The following is a 19701-nucleotide window of genomic DNA, read 5'->3' as shown; positions in this document are numbered from 1 at the left end:
GTCATGTGGTCGGGGGGCGGGGCTTCGCGCGGGGCGGTCTCTCGTTGGCGCGGCCCCGCCGCCATTTTGGGGTCGCCGCCTGAGCTCCGCGCCGGGCCGTGCGGCGGCGGCGGCGGCGTGAGATGCGTCGCGGAGCGGCCTGAGGTGAGCGGGGAGCGGAGCGGCGGGGCCGCGCGAAGGGCCGCCGGGCTCACGCCGTTTTCCTCCCCCCTCAGGGGCGGCGCTTCGCTCGGTGCTGAGGAGATGGACGCCGGGGCCCGGCCGGGCGGCGCGGGGCAGCCCCGCGAGTACAAACTGGTGATGTTGGGCGCCGGCGGCGTCGGAAAGAGCGGTGCGTGCGGGCCGGGCGGGCTGTGGGGCCGGGCGGTTCCCGCCGCGCCGTGAGGGCGGAGCTCCGCGCCGCCGCCGGGGCCGCGTCGCCCGCAGGGCGGTGGGCGCTCAGCGTCTTTTCTCTTGCAGCCATGACGATGCAGTTCATCAGCCACCGCTTTCCCGAGGACCACGACCCGACCATCGGTGAGATCGGCCCCCCCCGCCCCGCTCTGCCCCCCCGCGGTCGCGCTGCTGCCGGCGCGATGCTTTGAAGGCTCCCAGCGCGGCGTTCCCACCCCGCGCTCCCTCTGCGTCGCGTTCTGTTTGTGTGTCGGTGCCGGCCGGGCGTTGCAGTGCCGTTCACGTTCTGTTCTCCCCGCTGTGCTGCGGTTTCAGAGGATGCCTACAAGATACGGATACGCATCGATGACGAACCTGCCAACCTGGACATCCTGGATACGGCGGGACAGGTTGGTGAGCAGCATTGGGTGCATGGGAGGCTGCAGAGGGCAGGGACAGAGATAACCCCGCAGCAACGAGCCGGTCTGTCTTCTGAATAGTCGTCAGAGCTGTCTTAATTCATCTACTGGAGCAGGTTGCCCAAGGAGGCTGTGGATGCCCCATCCCTGCAGGCATTAAAAGCCAGGCTGGATGTGGCTCTGGGCAGCCTGGGCTGCTGGTTGGCGACCCTGCACACAGCAGGGGATTGGAGCTGATGAGCATTGTGCTCCTTTGCAACCCAGGTCATTCTATGAGTCAGTGATTCTATGGGTCCTAATGGTGCCCTATGGGTCCTTATGGCGTCCTATGGATTCTCTGGGCAGCCTGATTTGGTGGTTGGCGGCCCTGCACACAGCAGGGGGTTGGAACTCAATGAGCATTGTGGTCCTTTTCAGCCGAGGCCGTTCTATGAGTCAGTGATTCTATGATCTTTGTGCCCACAGCATTGCTGTCATGCTGTGTTTAGGCAGCCCAGGCAGCACTTTTACTTCACGTGTTGCTCTCTTCATTGCATCTCTCTGCTCGCGCTCAGTAAGTGATGTGTATTGACTGAAAATATACACAGAGTTGTTTAATTGGTTTGACTCCCTTCTTATGCCTAATGGAAATCTCCCCTCTTTTAGTTTGATGCCACCTACCTCAGTCTCCTCACAGCAGACTGCTAATGAGTCTGCCCCCTCCTTAATTGCAGCCTCTTTAGAAACTGGAAAGCTGCTCTCAGCTCTCTGTGCTGAGCAGCCCCAGCTCTCCCAGCCTATCCTCCTACGGAAGGTTTCATCCCTTGGATCATTCTACACGTACAAAATGCATGCTTACATTATTTCTCTACCAAGGAAGAGATGGTGTTGATCCCATAGAGTTTTGTCCCGTGTATAACAGGATGAGGAGAGAGATGACAAGTTTGTCCAGCGTTCCTGCGCTGCTGATTTTGGGATGCACCTCGTGTTTCCAGTGAGAAAATGGTTGTGTTTGTGTCACGGTCTGTTTGTAGGCAGAGTTCACGGCCATGAGGGACCAGTACATGAGGGCTGGAGAGGGGTTTATCATCTGCTACTCCATCACGGATCGACGCAGCTTCCACGAAGTGCGTGAATTCAAGCAGCTCATCTATCGTGTCCGGCGCACCGACGACACCCCCGTGGTTCTGGTGGGGAACAAATCCGACCTGACGCAGCTGCGGCAGGTGTGTGGCTCCCAAAGAGGCCCCCCCTTCTGCTTCAGCTTCAGAATGCAGCCGTAGAAGAGATCACGTTCTTAATTTCTTATGGGTTCACTCTGTAGTAAGTTGAATGTGAGGGCAGTATGAATTTAAGCTGGAGTGCTGAGTAACCAAGTGTATGTAACCAGCATGGGAGTGAAGTCTTTGAGTTGATGCTTTGGCTTTCAGCTGCTCTTTGGTTTTTCCTGTCTTTATTTCCTGAAAAGAGATACTGATAATGGAGGTGCAGCACTGCAAATATTACAAATCAGAGGATGCACATCTGCTAAGAAAGGAGGTGTAATTAATAACAGGGGTAAGAATGCACAGAAAGGACAGCGAGCTTCAGCTTAAGGGAATGGTAACACTTGTCTGATTGAAACAGTTTGAAGCAAAGCTTCAGAGCAAGAAGGAAAACAAATTGCAGAGGTGTTTGTGTGCCTGGAGTGAGGTGGTTTTTCAGTGTGTGTTGTGGCAGGAGTGTTGCTGAGGTGGAACACCCACACTGAGGTGTGGAGCAGAGGACAGGGAGTGGGCACAGCTTTAGTGATCAGGGGGAGGAATCCCCCAGACTGACAAACACTCATGCTGGGCTGAGGGCTGCTCGCATCGGGCAGTCCAGGATTACGTTGGGGGAAGGGAATACTGTCTGAAAGGATTTTCTTGTTTTACGAATGACCAGAACTGCTGTGTCTGGAGTCTCTTACAGCTGGTTACGTTGCTTGGGGAATGATGGATGAAAGAGAAGGGGATATGTAGAGAAAGATGCAGACATCGGTGGAGGTGGGCAGTCCTGGAACTGGGAGGCTGCACACACAGCTGTGGGCCGAGCAGAACAAGAAGAGAGAAAGGAAGAACCTCTCTGGTTTTGGCTTTCTTCACAAGTGTGGTTTATTTCAGGTCTCCAAAGAAGAAGGCTCTGCCTTAGCACGAGAATTCAACTGCCCTTTCTTTGAAACTTCTGCTGCGTACCGTTACTACATTGACGATGTGTTCCACGCTCTGGTGCGAGAGATCCGCAGGAAAGAGAAAGAAGCAGTGATGGCAATGGAAAAGAAATCCAAACCCAAAAGCAGCGTTTGGAAAAGACTGAAATCCCCGTTCAGGAGGAAGAAGGATTCGGTCACTTGAAGGGAAGAACTCCTCTGGAAGAGAAAACCTGGGAGCAGCCACTCGGAACCAAAGCGGTTGAATGACAACGTTTCAGCAGTAGGTTTAAGGACTGATGGGACTTCTGAGAGGGGGAGCATCACTTTCACCCGTTATTATTGCTTAAAACGGTATTCTCTTAGTTCTGGATGTTTAACTTGGGACACAGTAACAATTGGACTTCTGTTTGTTGTCATTTTTAGACCGGATTCTCAAAATACTGCTTGTATGTGGGTTACAGATGCTGGTAGGTTTCTGACACTGCACTTTGGAATGTTTGGTCACTGCATACTGGAAGTCTGAGTTGTTTTAAGGGGAAAAAAGATGCTGAATTTCTACCCAGCTTAACTTAACTTCATTCTGTTTCTCAGTTGTCTGCACCACAGAACGCTGCTGCGTTCCTGAGCAGTCCCTCCCATCACCATCAGAGGAGGATTTTGTTGAGGTTCTGATGGAAAATACTCAGCGAAGTGTGTGACAGCGCAGCCCGGGCTGCGTGCGGATGGCAGCGAGGGGAGATGTGTGCTTTGTTCTCTTGGAAAAGGGTTTTTCTAGCAAAAAGTTCACCTGAATGAGCAGTGAACTCCCAGTGTGGTGGTTGGGATCCTCAGCAGGTCAGAAACAGCAAATTATTGTTCTCTGGCAGCTGTAACTTGGCAGCAGTGCGTGGACATGTAGCATCGTCCCTCCATTTAGCATTGATGGCGTTGTTGGAGTGTTTGTGATGAGCTGGAAACTGCAGCTTTGGATTTTCTGACTTGTTTGTTGAAATCGTAGCTGTGATGGTGCAGTGGCATATTTATTTACGTTCACTTTTGTATGGTTGTCTTAAAGGAGACAGTATTATTGAGTAGGAGTCTCTAACGTAGTCATTTCAGATTAATCTGTGATAACTGCTTTGTAAAGAAGACTGAAAGCGAGGCAATGGGGCCAGAACTGATATCCCTGATGCTGCTGAGGTTCTTCAGTGCTGCCTTCAAGGTGGGATCAGCAGAAGGGAGCAGTGAGTGGGGCACAGCAGCAGCACTGCTGGGCATTCCCACCCAACCATCAGCACAGCCTTCCTCCTTGGGGATGATTTTACACATACACTGCTTATAGGATTTCAATCCGGAGCTGTTGTCGCAGTACAAAATGCTCACGGAGAGGTGGATGTTATTTTTTAACTGATAGAGAAAATCGTAGGTGACTCAGATGGGTTTAAATGCCTTTCTCAGAGCGTGAAGTGCCTCGAGTCTCTCTGATAAAGAGCTCAGCAGACTGTAAGTGCAGTATTACTCAAATGCTTCTCTTAATTGTTGATCCTCCGTGTCAGTCGCTGTTAATCTTACTGACCAAAAGGCCCTGCAGTGCCTCTCGGTGTGCTGCAGTGTGCCATCACAACTGAATCAAGTTGGTAGAATGGATGTGTAAAAAGATCCGGCACAAAAAGTGAAGATAATGAATATACAGACCTTTAGGCTTTCTTCTTTCTACACTCCTTGTGTAAGATACCACTGGAACTTCTGTGCCTGGTGCTTCTAAGGGTATTTTCTTTGTGTAAGGTTTTAAGAAGAATCTGTCATGAGGAACTGGAGAGGGGTGAATGGTTGGATGTGTTTGTAGCTAAGCTCAGCATTGGAATGGATTTCTGCTTCTCCCTTCCTTCCAGAACTGCAGTGTTAGGCTGTGCTGGTAATCATCACCGATGGCAGAGCAGAGGGAACGATTGGGGTTGCTGGGAATGTCAGAGCTCTCCTCAGTTCACCATGAATTCACCATGAACCACAGCCTGCAGTTGTGCTGTCTTTATTGTGGTTACTGGTGTGGAACTGCAGGTCTGTGAGTCACTCCCTGTTGGATTAAATGCCATCTAAAACTGATAGATAGAAGCCAGGGACAGCGGCAGGGTTAGGGTTGGGGTTGGGGTTGGGGTCAGGATTAGGGTTGGGAGCGGCGCTGATGGATCCGCTCCTCCAGGAGCAGTTCTGATTCCTTTGTGGCAATGATTACTTCCAATCTCAGGCTGTGTGCTGGGAGCTGAGCAGGCCCAGTTCTCCCCATCCCCTGTCTGTAATGTCTGTGCCTTACATGATCCCTTCAATGCAACATATATGTTTACTAATGCCTTTTATGAGCCTGTTGCTTCTAGAATTACTAAACCAGAACAGCAGCAAGCACTTTTTTTCTTTTTTTTACAGTGTTATTCAAAAGAAAAAAAAAAAAGTTTTATTTTTGTCATGTATAAATTTGTACACGGGATTATCGTTTTATGTGACACAATATAGAGTTTTTAATACAAAGTTGGTGTTGGGTGTCTTATTGCATGGCGTGGAACTTCCACCCGTCGTGCTGCACGTGTGAGACTGAGGTAGGGCAGGAAAGCTCATGGGGTGCTTTTAAGTGAGCTTGGAAAGTGCTCATCTTACTGCTGGGAGCCTTGAAAGTACAACAGAATAATGATAAATGTAAAGGAATGGATATTTATGGTTAAGTGGTGTGAAGCTCAACAGTTTGGGTGCTTTATCTCCTTAGGAGCGGTGTGACGGTGCGCAGTGCTGATGGCTGCTCTATGGTTTGGACCAACCCATCCAGAGTGAACAGGTTAAGTGTATTCAGGGACAGGGAGCACTTCACTTTGCTTTATCCCCGTCCTATTTCACTAACTACAGGACGTGGAGCTCAGCCTGAAGGAAAAGGCTCTTCTGCTTTGGTTTAGTTTTGGCTACGTGGCTTTCGACTGTAGGGCAGAACACATTTCCTGGCTGATATTCATACTAAAAGTTAATGAGTATGTCGGTGCTATGCTAAGATCTAGAGGCAAATTAGGGGGAAATTCCAATTAGGTTGGAGACAGACGTCTCAGGGCTTCGCTTTTAGGTTCATCCCTGGAATCTGGAAGCCATGAAGGACTGGTTCCAGTGATGAGCCTTTTGTAAAATATCCGTGGAATGAAAACAACGAACACCGCGGCGTTCCCTGCAGTCCAGTGTGGTTGTCAGATGCCATTTGTCTGTCATCTGAACAGCTACAGGAGTATTTTGTGTGTAACAGCCCGTCCCGATGGAGGCTTTGACCTTTGAGGCAGTCGGTACCATTGTGTGCCGTTGTCTGAGCCCCCAGGAGCTGGGAGAGGCAGCAAATATGTTCTGTATGGCAACAGAGGGAGAGTTTCATTGCTTCACCTCCCCGAGGCCACACTTGGAGGTGTTTAAGGCAGAAATTACTGCCATCAGTTCACAAACATCCCCAGGAATGAAGAGATTGCAGCTCAGGAGGGCCCAACACTGCCACACTGTGTGCAGCTGAGCAAATGTTACTGTTTATTGTCCGCTTGGACTCCACCGAGAAAAGCTTTGCTGTGTTCTGCTGTGCTGATACAGCTTTACTTTCCTGCTCCTATTGCAGGAATGCAGAACCACAGCACCTTCCTGCTGCGGATAAAGGTTGCTGACATACCAAGAAGTTGTTTACAGGTATGCAAAACTGGTAACGTTTCAAAACGTGGATGTGAATTACATGTAACTGAGAACTGACCGAAAAAGCCCTGCAGATGAAGTGGGGTATGTGGGTCGGCGTGCTGCCATGCCTGCTCCTTTACACGCACATAGATGTGGCTGCGAGGAACCGCAGGAGGTCTGAGATGTTCCTTTTCCTCCAGCACAAACGTTCTGCTTTGCATTTTGCCACAGCAGATGAGTGACAGTGGGATGTTTCATAGGCTGATGTCATTCCTTGCAGTGAGCCTGCGTGTGAAGCTCACGGATGGGAAACACGTGATGGGGATTTGCATTGGAGCAGCTGAGCCGCTAGATGGCCGATGGTGGAAGAGGTGAGGAGCGTCGTTCTGGATGGGAAGGTTAGAACTGACACACGTTTCTTTGCCCAATCCTGCGTACAACTTGAATGCTCTATGAAGAAATAGAGCGTAGGAATACAGGGGAGCTGTATTTCTGGCTGTGAAAACTAAAGTTTGAGGTGTGTTGTCTGAGGATGGCCAGGAAAGGATGAACACATACAAAGCTTATTATGTGGCTGAAACGCAAGGCTTGCTAAGTGGAACCATACCCAGCCATCCTGTGAGGGAGAGTTCCTCCCTGCAACGTTCCTCCTTGTGTATTTAGGCGTACTAAAGGGAGCAGATTCTCAACCTGATGAAAATTAAACCCGACCCAAATGAAATGACTCAAGGAGTGTTTGCCCGCTCGCTGCGCCGCCTCCCTCCCTTCCCTGCCACTTCCCTTTCTGTTACTTCCTTACTTTCTCTTACGTATTTCTTAGCATGTGTTTCCTTTCCCATCCCGTTTCCCGATGAGCCTGGTAGGCAGGTAAGGCATCTTCGGAAGGACCACAGAAAGAAGGAAGTAAACACAGCAGTTCAAACAACACAAGTGAAAGAACCCCAGGAGTGCCCCACGTTCCCATCCTGCTGCAGAGGTCCCCCAGCTTTCCGTGCTGTGGGTTCTGAGTGAGGCTCACCCAGCGTCCATCGGAGCACACTGTGAGCACATCAGTAGCAGTGCCTGCATGGGGGCCCTCTCGCCTTTCTCCAAGCAGTGGAATGACTTTCTAAATGATCAGTATCCAAACGCTGCTTGTAAACAGGGTGGAACGGGAGGAGTGAAGCATAAGGCACTGCTGGGGATGGATGAGCTATTTCTGACTGCCTGTTAAAGGAGATACCAGCAGAGCCCGGATCCCGTCTGTCATCAAAAAGTAACTCGCATTACCATGGTAACTGGTCTTGCTCCCGTGTTGAATTAGGAGAGGTAGAAGCTGTTGGAGAAGGAGGGGCCCAATTAATGCTGCCAGAGAGAGAAGGCAAAAATCCTATTGATTTCAATGGCAGCAGCAGCCAGAGCCAGAGAAGGTGGGAAGCTCTGAGCAGAGCTTCCGTGCTTTCCCCGAAACGTTTCTCTTTTCATGGTTTGTCAGACCCGTTCTGTTTGCTTCTTCTCTTTTTCTTATGCAAATCCTTTTGTTTCTGCTTCAGCTGAATGGTGTCAGAACCTGAAGTGGGACGTTTGTGAAAGCCCTGCACTGTTCGAGGTAGAAGCCAAGCAGAGAGGGGTGAGGAGAGGTTTTCTTTCACATCCTGCACAGTGCAAAGCTGTCAGAAGGTGCTTTGGACTGAAACCACTCTGCCAACTGCAGGCATTACAGGGATAAATAACTGACAGTGCTTAAACACTGCGATCAATTGCAGTGTGGACAGCGAGGTAAGGATGGGTAAATGCACTCTGTGTGTGGGATGGAGCGCAGCGTTTTGGGATATCCTTACCTCTTGGACGTGGTGCTTTCTCCTTCCTAAATGAACCGTTCCCTTCTGGTATAAAACGGTGTCTGAGGAGCTGAGGCATTTGACTGCATTCCATTTTGTGGGACATTGGAAGATCTTTACGGGGTGAAGCCACCAAGATCTTAAAAGACGAGACCCGAAGTTCCCATGAAGCTTATTTCAGGTGTTCAGATACCTCAGGCACCTCTGGATCCCCGTCCTTTGTTGCAGGGGAGGCTACCAGGCTGGGAGAAGCGCCGTGCTGGAGGGTTTCTGTAGCCACGTTGCTGTGGAAACACAGTTTGGTATTCTGCACTATTTGGTGTTTTCTAAAGCCGTGGCTTTGTGCCCAGCAGTGCTGTGCTCTGGAGTAGTGATGGGAGCTGCAGAAGCTGCATTACAGAGCGCTGCGCCTCGGGACACACCATTGTATCTCACAGTGACACGGACAAAAGTGCTCCTGAAAAAAGCAGCTGGGAATCCAGGAATGCGTCTGACCCACGAACAAAAGAACCAAACAGCTTTTCTGCTTTTCTTCCAACATTCTTTCAGCGACCAAATTCTTTTTTGCCCATTTATTCCCTTTAGGTGCCCGTTCACATGGAATTACAGCCGTGGAGAGGCTCAGCGATGACAGTTGTTGCGTGTGCTGATGTTTCAGGAACAGCAGGGCACTTCATTGGATTCTGCTCTGTATTTTCCAGGTGTGCTCTGTGCAGGTTTGTTTCCGCGCGCTGCCTGCGCTCAAACACAGCACAGTCACCATCTAAAGTGATTTAAGTTTTATTTCCACGCTCAATGTGCGTTAACAAATCCAACATACAAGATAGCATTACATAATGTCAAGTAGCTTCTAGCATTATGCAGTTTCACACATGTTGAGTTAGGATTTTTGCCTTTTTTTTTTTTATCCACACAACGCTGTAACTGTCCAAGTTAATTTTACAATAGAAGACACAAGGTAAAGAATAACCACATCTGGGAGATTTTACAGTGAGTCCGCTGGCACTTACTGTCTATTTTACGTTTTAAAAATATATATATCTGCACATCTTCAGTTTCCTATTATTCCAGAAGCGTTGGAGCTATTCCTATCTGCCCGATAGCCTAAGACTATTTACCCTGAGCATGTTTCCTTGACAAGAAGTTCATCTTTCCTTCTCAGCTAAAGGAATCTGATAGAGATCATCCAGGCTTACGCGTGCTTCTCACACTGAAGGGAAGAAAAGGGAACTTTGTGTTGGTTTGTTCTGTTCTGGTGATCGGATTTTCTGAGAAAGAAAAAGTGGTGATGATTCCTAAAGGTGAGCGACACGATTGCTTAGTGCAAAAACCAGGACTGGGACAGACCTACGGCTGTTTCCGAAGGAGAGCTCTGGTTTGTGGCCGTAAGGGACTGATAAAATCTGCTGTAACCTCAGGCAGTAATGCTTGTGATTGGGATTGATTAAACGCAGACAGAAGTCCGTGCTTCTGTCTGCCACGCGGGACTGAGAAATAGAGCTGCAGCTTCAGTGTGACTTCTCTTCTGAAAAGACATTTTGCCTAGAAGGAAGTTCAATGAGAAAGTGGCTACGAGTGAGAAAACTCGGCCTTCCAAAAGCAATTTCTGAGGGAGAGATGCCAAAGGGTTGCCAATGGATCAAGCACTGACTGTGCACGTGAACAGCCATCCCAGCAGCAGTGTTTTACTTTGTGGTTGGAAGGGGAACCGGGTAAGACTTGCTCAGTGATTCTACTTTCATTAGGAAGAAGGTGGAAAGGATCATTTTTCCATTAGGGCTCTAAAACTCAACAGCCAAGTCCTGCAAATAGTTCAGTGATCTTAGAAGCGTTTAATTACAACACACTATTTACATTCCACATGGCACAGAACAGACGGCCTGCCTGGAAGCAACCACACGAACACTGCAACCTGGCAGTCTGCTGCGTGCCTCCCTGCGAGCTCAGCTCTGCTTTGTGTTTCCATTGGAGAGCACAGAAACGCTTTGAATTTCTGCTGCTTGTTAGGACTATTTACGTTCAGCTCACCAACAATGCTTACAACTAATTATTTGCTGCCAGTTATCATCCTTATGTCTTTCCTGGCTTGAATGTAGGAAGAAGCCCAATCATGTTACTCACCAAGATCCTCCTGGCTAAAAACGTCTTGGTGAATGTTGTCTCACTTTGAAGTGAGATTGAATGCAGCTGTTTCCAAACTTCAGTTATATATTGGTGGAACTTTGTGAGCTCAGAACTGCTGAGTGTTAGGGGCTGGCAGCCTGAAGTGCTGCAGGCCACATTTATCAAGCAGCATTGCTGCATTTCAGAGGTGACAGAATGCATGTTTCAAGTCTCAGAAGTCGTGTCCACAATTGCAGAGCGAACTCGAGCTGCTCTGAAACTCTAAAGCTTAACTGCTTGGCCAGTTTGACTTTGTGTCAGAACAGACTTTGCTCTGCATTACTCCTTCTGGAGAGCTGTCCCAGATCATGCAAATTGACTCACTTTGAACCTAAGGGAAGCTCTATGAAGCTTTCATGCCTCTCTCCCCAAGCTATTCTCCTGTCTCGTCACATTATGCTGCTATTCCAGAACTTACCAATCCTGTGGAATTTCAGATTTAATGTTTAAAAGAACCAGCAAGAGTTTCCTTAACAAACAGCGCCGTGTCAGGTTTTGGTGGGCCCTTCACACACAGGGTTAAATAAAACACAGTGTAGTGGAATTCCCCCACTTCTGACAGTCTGGAGGATCGTGTCTGTGCTAATTTCCACGTGGCAAAAGCAAAGTGATCCATTTGTTGGTGTATGAATTTTAGATGCGAATCTTTGAGGCTGTGGCCTTACAGCTCCAAAGCAGTGATACCACAATATAAGTCTTTTAGTACCTGATAAAGAAACTTTTTCTTTTTGTCTCTGAAGGAAAGTGCCATTTTCCCCTGTATTTTCCTTTTGCATTAGTGCAGAATTCTAAACCACCTTCAATGGAAACGCAGTTGGTACTCCCAAACCAGCAAAGAAGAGAACTGCAAGAACCAATGGGCAGGCAAACTAACAAGAAACTAGAGGTTAAACAGCAGAATCCAGAAACTTTGGGAGAAGCCTAATAAAGACAGGCCAATTTTGGTGAATACCAGCAAAGACAGTTCGGCACAAACACAACTTCCATAGTGACAGATAATTGTATTAAAATCTGCGACTTGATATTGGTAGTTATACTAATTTCAGTTTGTATTAGGCATGCAATAGCGTGATTACACTGTTATATATATTTGTGGTATTTTTTTTTTTAATTTAATGCTCTTTAGAATCGTAGTGCCCTGCAAAATCACATCACTAGAGAACCCATCAGCTGCTGCTTCTTACGAAAGTTTAGTTCTACAGCTAAAACAAGGTGTAAGTCTGTTCTATGATCAGCTGCCACAACCTCTGCTAGTATTCGCTCAGGCTGTGCCATTTGGCCACCGGCTTTCTAGGATTCTCACAAACCTCTCTCCAGTGCTCCACACCAGCTGCAGTGATGCTGTGAGCTCCCAAAATCAGCCGTCCCACCACCTCATTTTTTGTGGTACGGTCGAAATCGATGACCAGGAATTCGATGCTGATGTCAGGGAGGAGATCGACGGGGATGTCGTAAATGAAGGATTCGTTGAAGACTGGATTCAAAGTGCACTTCTTCACGTGGGTCTTCTTTTTTGCTATGCGCTTTCGTCCGTAATAAACATTCACCTTAACGTAGGGATCTGCCAGAGAAGAGAGAAATGAACTAATAACACAGTCCTGCAATGCTCTGGGAAGGGGGGGATGGGTTCAGCTTGCTGATCCAGGCAGAAGTGAACTGTGCACGTCTAGGTTCACACTTCAGCTCCCACAGCTGGGGACTGTCAGGATTCTCCCATTGCAGAGCAACCAGCTGACATCAGCACCTGGAGTTCTTAACAGGCTTCAGCACTGCATGGGGAAGTGGGGGAAGCAAGTGGCATACCAGCTGCAACAACTGCTCCTAGCAGGACCACATGGGGAGCTTTCTGGTGAGGTCAGGGCCCAACTTGGCAAAACTTTCACTGTTTGCTGACATTTGTAAGAAGAAATATTTTACCTAATTTCAGGGAATGGTCCCACAAAGCGTCAGAATAGTTTTAAGATGGGAAACGGTTGCAATGAAAGGTATTGAAACTGAGAATAGCTGAAAATTAAGCCTTCATTTTTCCACCAGCCTCAAGCCAATTTACCCTCTATGCCAGCATTAGGATTAAATTAATATAGGTGGTATACGGTGCTTTTCTGACGTAACACAAGTTTTGAAGCTAGAAGTGACACCCAGCTAGCAATGTTTAGTTTTTACTTCTTAAACCATATGCTCATGCATAATATAAGGATCAGAGAAAGATAAAACGTTAGCCTTGCATATTGCATCTGATCTGTTCTGTCACTTACAGTGATCCATCACCCTCAGGAGTTTGAGGAAAGGTATGCAAAATAAAGACAATCATAAGAGGTGAAAAGATCTGAAAGTGAGCTGAGCTTGTAGGGACTGGGAGTTTTCTCTCTCATTCTGTTATTTATCAGAATGCACAGCATTTTCCTTCTGCAACACAATTCCTACCCAGCAACCAACAGCTGCTGTGCTCTGTTTGGATAGTAAAAGGCTCCTTCCCCTCTCCTCTGGACCCAGCCTGTATTTTACTACACTACATGTTCTTTCAGATGGAAACAACAGCATGCTCGAGCACCCCTGGGCTGCGTGAGGGGTGCAGCACTTCAGCAAAGCTATGAATTGCCTTCTGTGTGGCAGAGTACAAACACATTCAGGGTTGGAGAAAATAGCTTCTACCTGAGAGGCCAGTGATATCCATCTTTGGCAAATGTCTGGCTTTCAGCACCACAACAGTCATTCTCTGCGCCACGGGTTGGTAAGATAGTGAGACCTGCAGCTCTCCTCTGCTAATGCATTTCTGTGAAACAAGAAACAGCAATGATTTATTAGGACAACGTGGTCTTAACAAACACGGGCAAATGTTGGGGGTCACCAGTATTTTCCTTTTCTTATGCTAAAGGACCAAGAAGTTGGAAAATTATCTGTGTTTCATTCTAAATACATTCAGCCTTAGCCACGGGAGGTCTCCAGAAGTAGAGTGAGTTGCTGAAGGTAAATCATCCTCTGCTCTACACCCCCGAAGTGCCTGCTGAGCAAAGTAAGCATCACTACAGCCTTCAGCTTCTCTGGGAGCAAACCTGGGGCCACGCTCAGAGAAATCAGCACCCCAGGGTTCCTCTGAGGACTCCTCTGGAGATGCTGTGGTTTCTAGGAGCAATAAGTTCACTGACTTCTTTTGGAGCTTACACTGGTGAGCACCTCGAGCTCCTTGGGCACATTTTGGAAGCTCCACCATCAGTCTGCACTGGAAAAGGATGAAGACGAAAAAGAAACTATTCCATTAAACTTGTTGTACATCCTTCCAAAGAGTAACACCATTAAGATTATTAGCTTTGGTTTCCAGTCGGTACTCATTAACTTTCAGTGAGATGGCACTAATTTAGATTAAGTTTATTTGCTATCAAGGAAAATGGTATTAGCAGTGGGCATGAGATCGTGTGGTGTCAGGAGCACAGCAGTGACAGCACTGCAGAACTCAAACAGCTGCATGCTAAAAGCTCAGCCATCAGCACCCTGCCCTGCCCCCTCTGTTAGCATCTGCTCCTTTTAACCCCGCCGTGCAGATGGGGAAGGAGGTCACAAATGGAGGATTTGCTTTGTTTCCAATAGAAACACCACCACAATAAATGTTAAATCTGTTAAATTAGTTGGAGAATATCGTGTGTGCAGCTGACACCAAGGCAAATCTATTTTTAATTACCGTTGCATGTTAAATAATTTGCATCCTTGATTCCATCTATTTTTTAGCGTGAGCACTTTTCTCAATTTTTAATCTATTACTTGTAGAGCCTATAGGACATACAGTCAATGCACTGAAAAGAATACTTGAAAAAACTTAAGGCAGCCATTGCACAGAATGCAAAGCAGCCCATCAAGGCGAGCCTTCATCTTTTCTGCAGGCTGCTTTTCTTTCCAGTCTACAGCACGAGACATGAGGGTGGGATTCACTTCACTTACATGTCTGCATTGGGCAAAACCGTGGTAGATACACTTCATCCTCACGTGGGAAAAAGAGAGGGTCGTTGGGGGTGGGATTGATCTGAGCTGCTCCAGACATCTCCCCATGTTTTGTGGCAGCCTCTGCTGGTGATGCTGATATATTTTCACTGGCTTACAGCCTACAGTTACAAATTCGGTAATTACAAATGGAGGTGTCCAGAAGGGTCAGATGAATCCTTCTTTAAGTGAGATTCGCCTTTGCAGAGCAGGATATATTGTTAATCAGAATTGATACAAAAGGTATTCAGAGCAACTGTATCTCTAGCTGTTCCCCATGAGCAGCTTGGATGGGGATGAACGTCCCTTTGTCACACTGCTCTTTTACTGGGAGTGGGACTTTGCCTTTTCTTTTGGCATCATTGGTTACAGCACCCCTCATTTCTATGCCTCTGCAGTGACTCTGTTACCAAATCTCTATAACCACACAGCAGAGAACTGCCAAACTAAAAGAGCATGGTCAGATATTACTAAAATTACATACATCTGTGGAAAAAAATGGGTTTCATAACTGAAGAATGCTGTAGCATTCCTGCTCACCAGACCTCCGAGGCTCCCAAACCGGGATCAAATGCAACACAAGGAAACCTCCATGACACCAGAAGTTACTTACCTGTATGTTCCTTTTGAGGATCTCTCTGGTCAGCTGAACCTTCCCAGTGCTCGGATCCACTCCTGCAAGGGGCACCATGACTTCTCCAATCACATCATCTCGAGAAAAGCGATCGAAACTCAACACCAGGAAGTGAAGCACCAAATCCTGGAGCTGGCTGTAGGGGATCCCATAGAAGGTGAAGGTTTCATCAAAGACCGGATCCAGAGTCTTGCGAAGCACGCGAGTCTTCACGCGATGCCTTTTGTCGGGAAGGATGGTCATCTTGATGTATGGGTCAGAGCTCTGAGTGTGCTCATCCATAACTGGCAGCCCGTGAGCCTCCTGGATGGTAACCACCAGTGCTTTTTTAGGGAAGTTGTAGTCCACTGAGAAAGTCAGTTCACCCAACAGGACGTCCTCCCCCGGAGAAGATGGGGAGGAGGTTTTACTTCCTCCTGGAGTGAGGCTTTGATCTGGGCTTAGTTCATCTCCGTAATCTACTTTGATCGGAAGCTGATCAATGTGGGGAGCTGCGTTTGGCCCATCTGGAGCCTTATCAGAGCCTACCAAGCCAGATTCAGCAGCATCCACCAAAAGGTTTCCCCTCCCAGTCTCCTTAGGAGCGCCATTCTTGTCTCTCCGGATTCGGTTGATTTTCTTCTTGTTACTCAAGGTCTCCGGATAGATGCTGATGCCTTTCAACATGTGAATGAATTTATACGGTGGGGTTTTGTGCTTTTTTTCTGCTTGCTGGTGACAGCATGTCCACACAAAAACTGTTACTGAGACAGAAACCACCAGGACAGTAGCACCAATGAGGCCTGCCACAACTGGAGAGACATCTGTAGGGGAGAAAGGCAGTCAAGAAAGAGCTGGAACCTCTGGGAGTGCCACAGCCCCACAGGAGGGAGCACGCCTGGGAGGGGACTCTGCAGCATGCTATTCAGTAAGCCTGGTATGGAGGCTTCCCTGGAATAAACAGTTAACTTGTATTTCATAACTTGTATTTCTATGGACACAACAGTGGATTTGGAGTTGTCCCTTATGAACAATTTAAACCTTGGTTAATAACTAGGTTACAGTTATTTCTTTGTGGTGGGTGATGAACGTGGCCCTGTCCCACATGCACAAGAAAAAGGGACAGGGCACGTCCATATCGCACACCAGCAAGTGGAGGAGGTTCATTCTCCTCCTCTTACTGTTCTGTTTCCCCACCTCCCCTGGGGAATCATGTCATGCACACACGACCCACTCTGTGTCTCACCCAAAAGCTGACGTTGTTCTTTTCGACTGTTCCCCTGCGTTGCATTCTCTGCTTTTTCACCCCAGTATTATTATTTATGTTCATTCACATTCTGATGAGCAGCTGCTGACAAAACGTTGCCCACCCCACGGTTACCACGGATTTCTCATGTGAAAATCTGATGTTCAAAAGCAATGGGCAGAATATCCTCTTTTTGCATTTAGGGATTATTTGATATTTTCTGGAGTTTATGTCAATTGGGTTCTTCGGCAATATCAGGCCAGAACAAAAAGGCACAGGACTCATTTTTAGCAACCAAGCTCGTTATTTTCTATTTATACCCCTTGCATTGGAGATGTATTATCAAACACAGAATGAAACCAGTAGTTTTGAGCTCCCCAGTACATTATATTGACATACTCAAGCAATTTAGTCAAGGGCCACCAAGATAATTAAAGAGCTGGAGCAGATGGAGGGTGGAGAACGGAGAGCAGATGGAATATGAGGACAGCTTGAAGGAGCTGGCTATGCTCAGCCTTAAAAGAGAAGGAAAAGGGAAAGATCTTCTTCTTGTGCCATGAGACATTCACGCTGTGGTCGTATTGTAACGGGGGAGAGAAGGAAGGGATGCTGAGCCCCAGCACTCCTCCTCCTGTGGCACAGAATGCATTTCGTGGGCAGTGCTCACAATGAAGTGCTCCTTCATTTCATTCCCTACACTCAGGATTGGAAATTCTTCCCGATTCTCACAACATTCCTATTTGCTGTTGGGCAGTCGCCTTCTGCAACATGTTTCCTTGGCCCCTCAGAAGTGAGAAGGAATGAGGAGGAGTGTGAAATTCAGTTTATTTAAGTAAACAAGCGGCTGCTTTTGCAGTGTTTTCTCTATAGCCTAAACATCTTAACACTAGGATGTTGTCACTAAAAGCAATGGTATTTTGAAGTTTATTAAGGTATTGGTCTTGTTATCGTTGTATTATCGCTTTACTAATCATTTTTTCTCCCTTTTTCCCCCTCTTTTTTAAGCAAACCAAAACCCCTCTGCCCCATCTTTTTCCTCACAAGCTGCACACACTGCTTGCTTCCGTAGGAGCGTGGAAAGCCAAAAAGTCATCACCACGACAAGAAGTGGAACAGCCACACAAAGGTGAGCTCATCTGATCTGCACATCTTCATTCTGCACTGCTAACAACAGAAAATCATCTTCGGAATTCATGCTTCAATTACAGACAACACCCGAATTTGGCACTTTCTCTGCCCTTCCTGTGTTATCATTCATTAAGGCTGCGAGGCAAGAGGAGAAGACTGCCAGGCTGCAATCTGAGTATCTCATAGGCTCAGGGAAAGCTGATTTTCCCATAACAATACATCTCCTTCTCACAAAAATCCCCTTGGGTTGGATGGAAGAATCCCTTCCTGCAGCAGGATGTCTTTCAGGTGGTGACTGCCTCCATGGATTCACATCTTTGGGCCCAGGGCAGCACACAGCACAGTCACCAAAGCAAGGGGCACTCTCAACACTGACAAACACCAACACACATCTTTGCTTCATTATTTCACATTCCCTCTTTGAAATGACCCAAGTGGTCTTTAAGAGCCAATCTGAAGGCAGTACAATTCAGCCACATGCAGATCTTAAAAGCTCCAGAGCACATGCAGGAAAGGACAAAAGCCCAAACTCTTTTCTTATTCTGACCTCATGTTTTCGTGTGTTTTGTTCCCATTGTGTCCTCAGAGAATCAGCTCTTGTACCTTTATTTCCCAATAAACAATTTCAGCACTCACATCAGCAACCACCAAACCAGCCTTTGCAATTCTTCCTCCCTCTAAATCTCCAAGCTCTTAAGTTGGCTCTCGCAGTGCCTCCTGGCAAAGAGACTCTCAGCTTAATTAAACACTACAGCAAAAAAAAACCCAACAGCTTTTATTTCAAGCCCTCCCCACCTTGTTTTGCTGGATGCTTCTTCCTGCATTAAAGAAAGAGCACAGAAGGACCAGCCCTGCTCTGCCCGCCGCACCTCTCCTCTCCTGCCTGGAGACTCCCACTTTACGTAATCCTTCCATACATTCATGAATTCTGTTCCTGTAGTTCCTCACAGCTGGGAGCTGCCTCCCAACTCCTGCAGATGAGGTTCTGGGAGTTCATGCACAGAGAAGTGCTTTGGATGCCCGTTTCAAACGGCACCGCGGCCCATTTTGTCTCTTCTCTCCAACAGAACCCATTCTTTTTAAAGAATGCACCACTGGTAGAAGAGATCTTTGCTTTGATGCGATGCAGAGATCTAACTGAAGCCCAAATCGGCTTCTGGGGTATGCAATTATGGTTTTGGTTAACGAGACATCATCGAAAACTTCTTTTTAATACCAATATTTGCTGATTACACCCTGATGGCCACTGGTGGCCAGCAGTTGGGTGATGGCAGCCCAGAAATGATATGGAACGTGCAAGAGGGATGCATCCGTTGTACATAAGGGATGCGGGACGTGATGCAGGATGGATCGGTGTTATTAAGAGCTTTAGAATTTAGAGCAAACGCGGTAACCGCGCGGTAGCGATCGGCCCCACGGTGCCGAGGGAAGGTCGGTGATGCTGGAGGACAGAAGGAGCAGCAATCGGGCTTTTAAGGGCCGCGGGGACCCAACGGACGGGCGCCAATCGCCGCTCAGCGCCGAGCCCGGCGCCGCTCCGCGGCCATCGGGGCCGTTCGGGCGGATGATGCCGCGGGGCTCCGCCGCTTCCCGACCGCCCCCACCCCCTCGGCCCGCCGCGGCCCCGCGGAACGCTGCTGGGGGGGGGGGGGGGTGTGGGATAACGGCCCCGCCCCACCCCGCGCCGCCCCCCCCGCCCCGCTCGGCCTTCGGTGGCGGCGCCGCAGCCCCGCGGCCCCCGGGGAGGCGCGAACAAAGGCCGGGCCGGGCGCGGCGCAGACAGCGCTCGGTACCGGGGCCGGGCCTCCTCCGCTGCCCTCCGCATCCTCCCCGCGGCGGGGCCCAGACCGGCCCGGAGCCGCCACCTCCGCCGGTGCCGCCGTAGGGGGGTCGGGAGGCGGCGGGCAGGGCCCGGCTCCGGGGGAAAGGACGGCGGAATGGGGCCCTCCGCGCGGCCCGGCCCCACTCACCGAAGCCGGGGTGGACGCTGGTGATCTCCGCCATGGTCCGCGCTGAGGCGGAATGCGGCACCCGGTGCGGAGGCGCCGCGGTACGGCCCCCGCCCGGAGGATGCTCCGCGCCCGGGATGCAGGAGCCGCCGACTGGTCCCGATCGGCGCAGGCCCCGCCCGGCCCCGGCCCCGCCCCGCCGCCCCGCCC

General features: G+C 48.8%; 2 protein-coding genes, 1 long non-coding RNA gene and 1 other non-coding gene across 7 annotated transcripts; 2 read left to right on the top strand and 2 right to left on the bottom strand.

Moving 5' to 3' along the window:
- Positions 1–68: 68 nt before the first annotated feature.
- RIT1 (Ras like without CAAX 1) lies at positions 69–5442 on the top strand. 3 transcript variants are annotated; one of them, NM_001031327.3, is made up of 6 exons: positions 69–144; positions 216–331; positions 460–516; positions 709–782; positions 1805–1996; positions 2912–5442. In NM_001031327.3, the coding sequence occupies exons 2-6, from the start codon at positions 244–246 to the stop codon at positions 3140–3142; spliced, it is 642 nt and encodes a 213-aa protein (NP_001026498.2). In that variant the 5' UTR covers positions 69–144; positions 216–243; the 3' UTR covers positions 3143–5442. The 3 variants fall into 3 exon arrangements, with proteins under 3 accessions (NP_001026498.2, XP_015154101.1, XP_015154100.1); XM_015298615.3 differs by lacking the exon at positions 216–331; XM_015298614.3 differs by having other exon boundaries at positions 69–331.
- Positions 5443–9184: 3742 nt separating this feature from the next.
- SYT11 (synaptotagmin 11) lies at positions 9185–19678 on the bottom strand. 2 transcript variants are annotated; one of them, XM_004948288.5, is made up of 4 exons: positions 19513–19678; positions 15169–15992; positions 13233–13356; positions 9185–12144 (listed from the first exon to the last, which is right to left on the bottom strand). In XM_004948288.5, the coding sequence occupies exons 1-4, from the start codon at positions 19544–19546 to the stop codon at positions 11834–11836; spliced, it is 1293 nt and encodes a 430-aa protein (XP_004948345.2). In that variant the 5' UTR covers positions 19547–19678; the 3' UTR covers positions 9185–11833. The 2 variants fall into 2 exon arrangements, with proteins under 2 accessions (XP_004948345.2, XP_426721.4); XM_426721.8 differs by having other exon boundaries at positions 13236–13356.
- Positions 15991–18194, top strand: LOC121107591. The gene is made up of 2 exons (XR_005841840.1): positions 15991–17540; positions 17623–18194. It is a non-coding gene; the product is annotated as an uncharacterized LOC121107591 (long non-coding RNA).
- On the bottom strand, positions 18581–18660 carry MIR1752 (microRNA 1752). The gene has a single exon (NR_035252.2). It is a non-coding gene; the product is annotated as a microRNA 1752 (primary transcript).
- Positions 19679–19701: the final 23 nt, after the last annotated feature.

This window comes from Gallus gallus, chromosome 25, assembly GCF_016699485.2.
Source record: "Gallus gallus isolate bGalGal1 chromosome 25, bGalGal1.mat.broiler.GRCg7b, whole genome shotgun sequence".
NCBI classification, from domain to species: Eukaryota; Metazoa; Chordata; class Aves; order Galliformes; family Phasianidae; genus Gallus; species Gallus gallus.
This window is presented reverse-complemented; position numbering and strand designations above follow the sequence as displayed.

Bases quoted from the DNA above. Each gene is read 5' to 3' on its own strand.
- RIT1 (NM_001031327.3), top strand. From the start codon at position 244: ATGGACGCCGGGGCCCGGCCGGGCGGCGCGGGGCAGCCCCGCGAGTAC. The intron at 517-708 runs GTGAGATCGGCC...CTGCGGTTTCAG, and splicing joins GGACCACGACCCGACCATCG to AGGATGCCTACAAGATACGG. The intron at 1,997-2,911 runs GTGTGTGGCTCC...GGTTTATTTCAG, and splicing joins ACCTGACGCAGCTGCGGCAG to GTCTCCAAAGAAGAAGGCTC.
- SYT11 (XM_004948288.5), bottom strand. From the start codon at position 19,546: ATGGCGGAGATCACCAGCGTCCACCCCGGCTTCG. The intron at 15,993-19,512 runs GTGAGTGGGGCC...TCTCCCCTACAG, and splicing joins CAGCGTCCACCCCGGCTTCG to ATGTCTCTCCAGTTGTGGCA. The intron at 13,357-15,168 runs GTAAGTAACTTC...CTTGTTTCACAG, and splicing joins TCCTCAAAAGGAACATACAG to AAATGCATTAGCAGAGGAGA.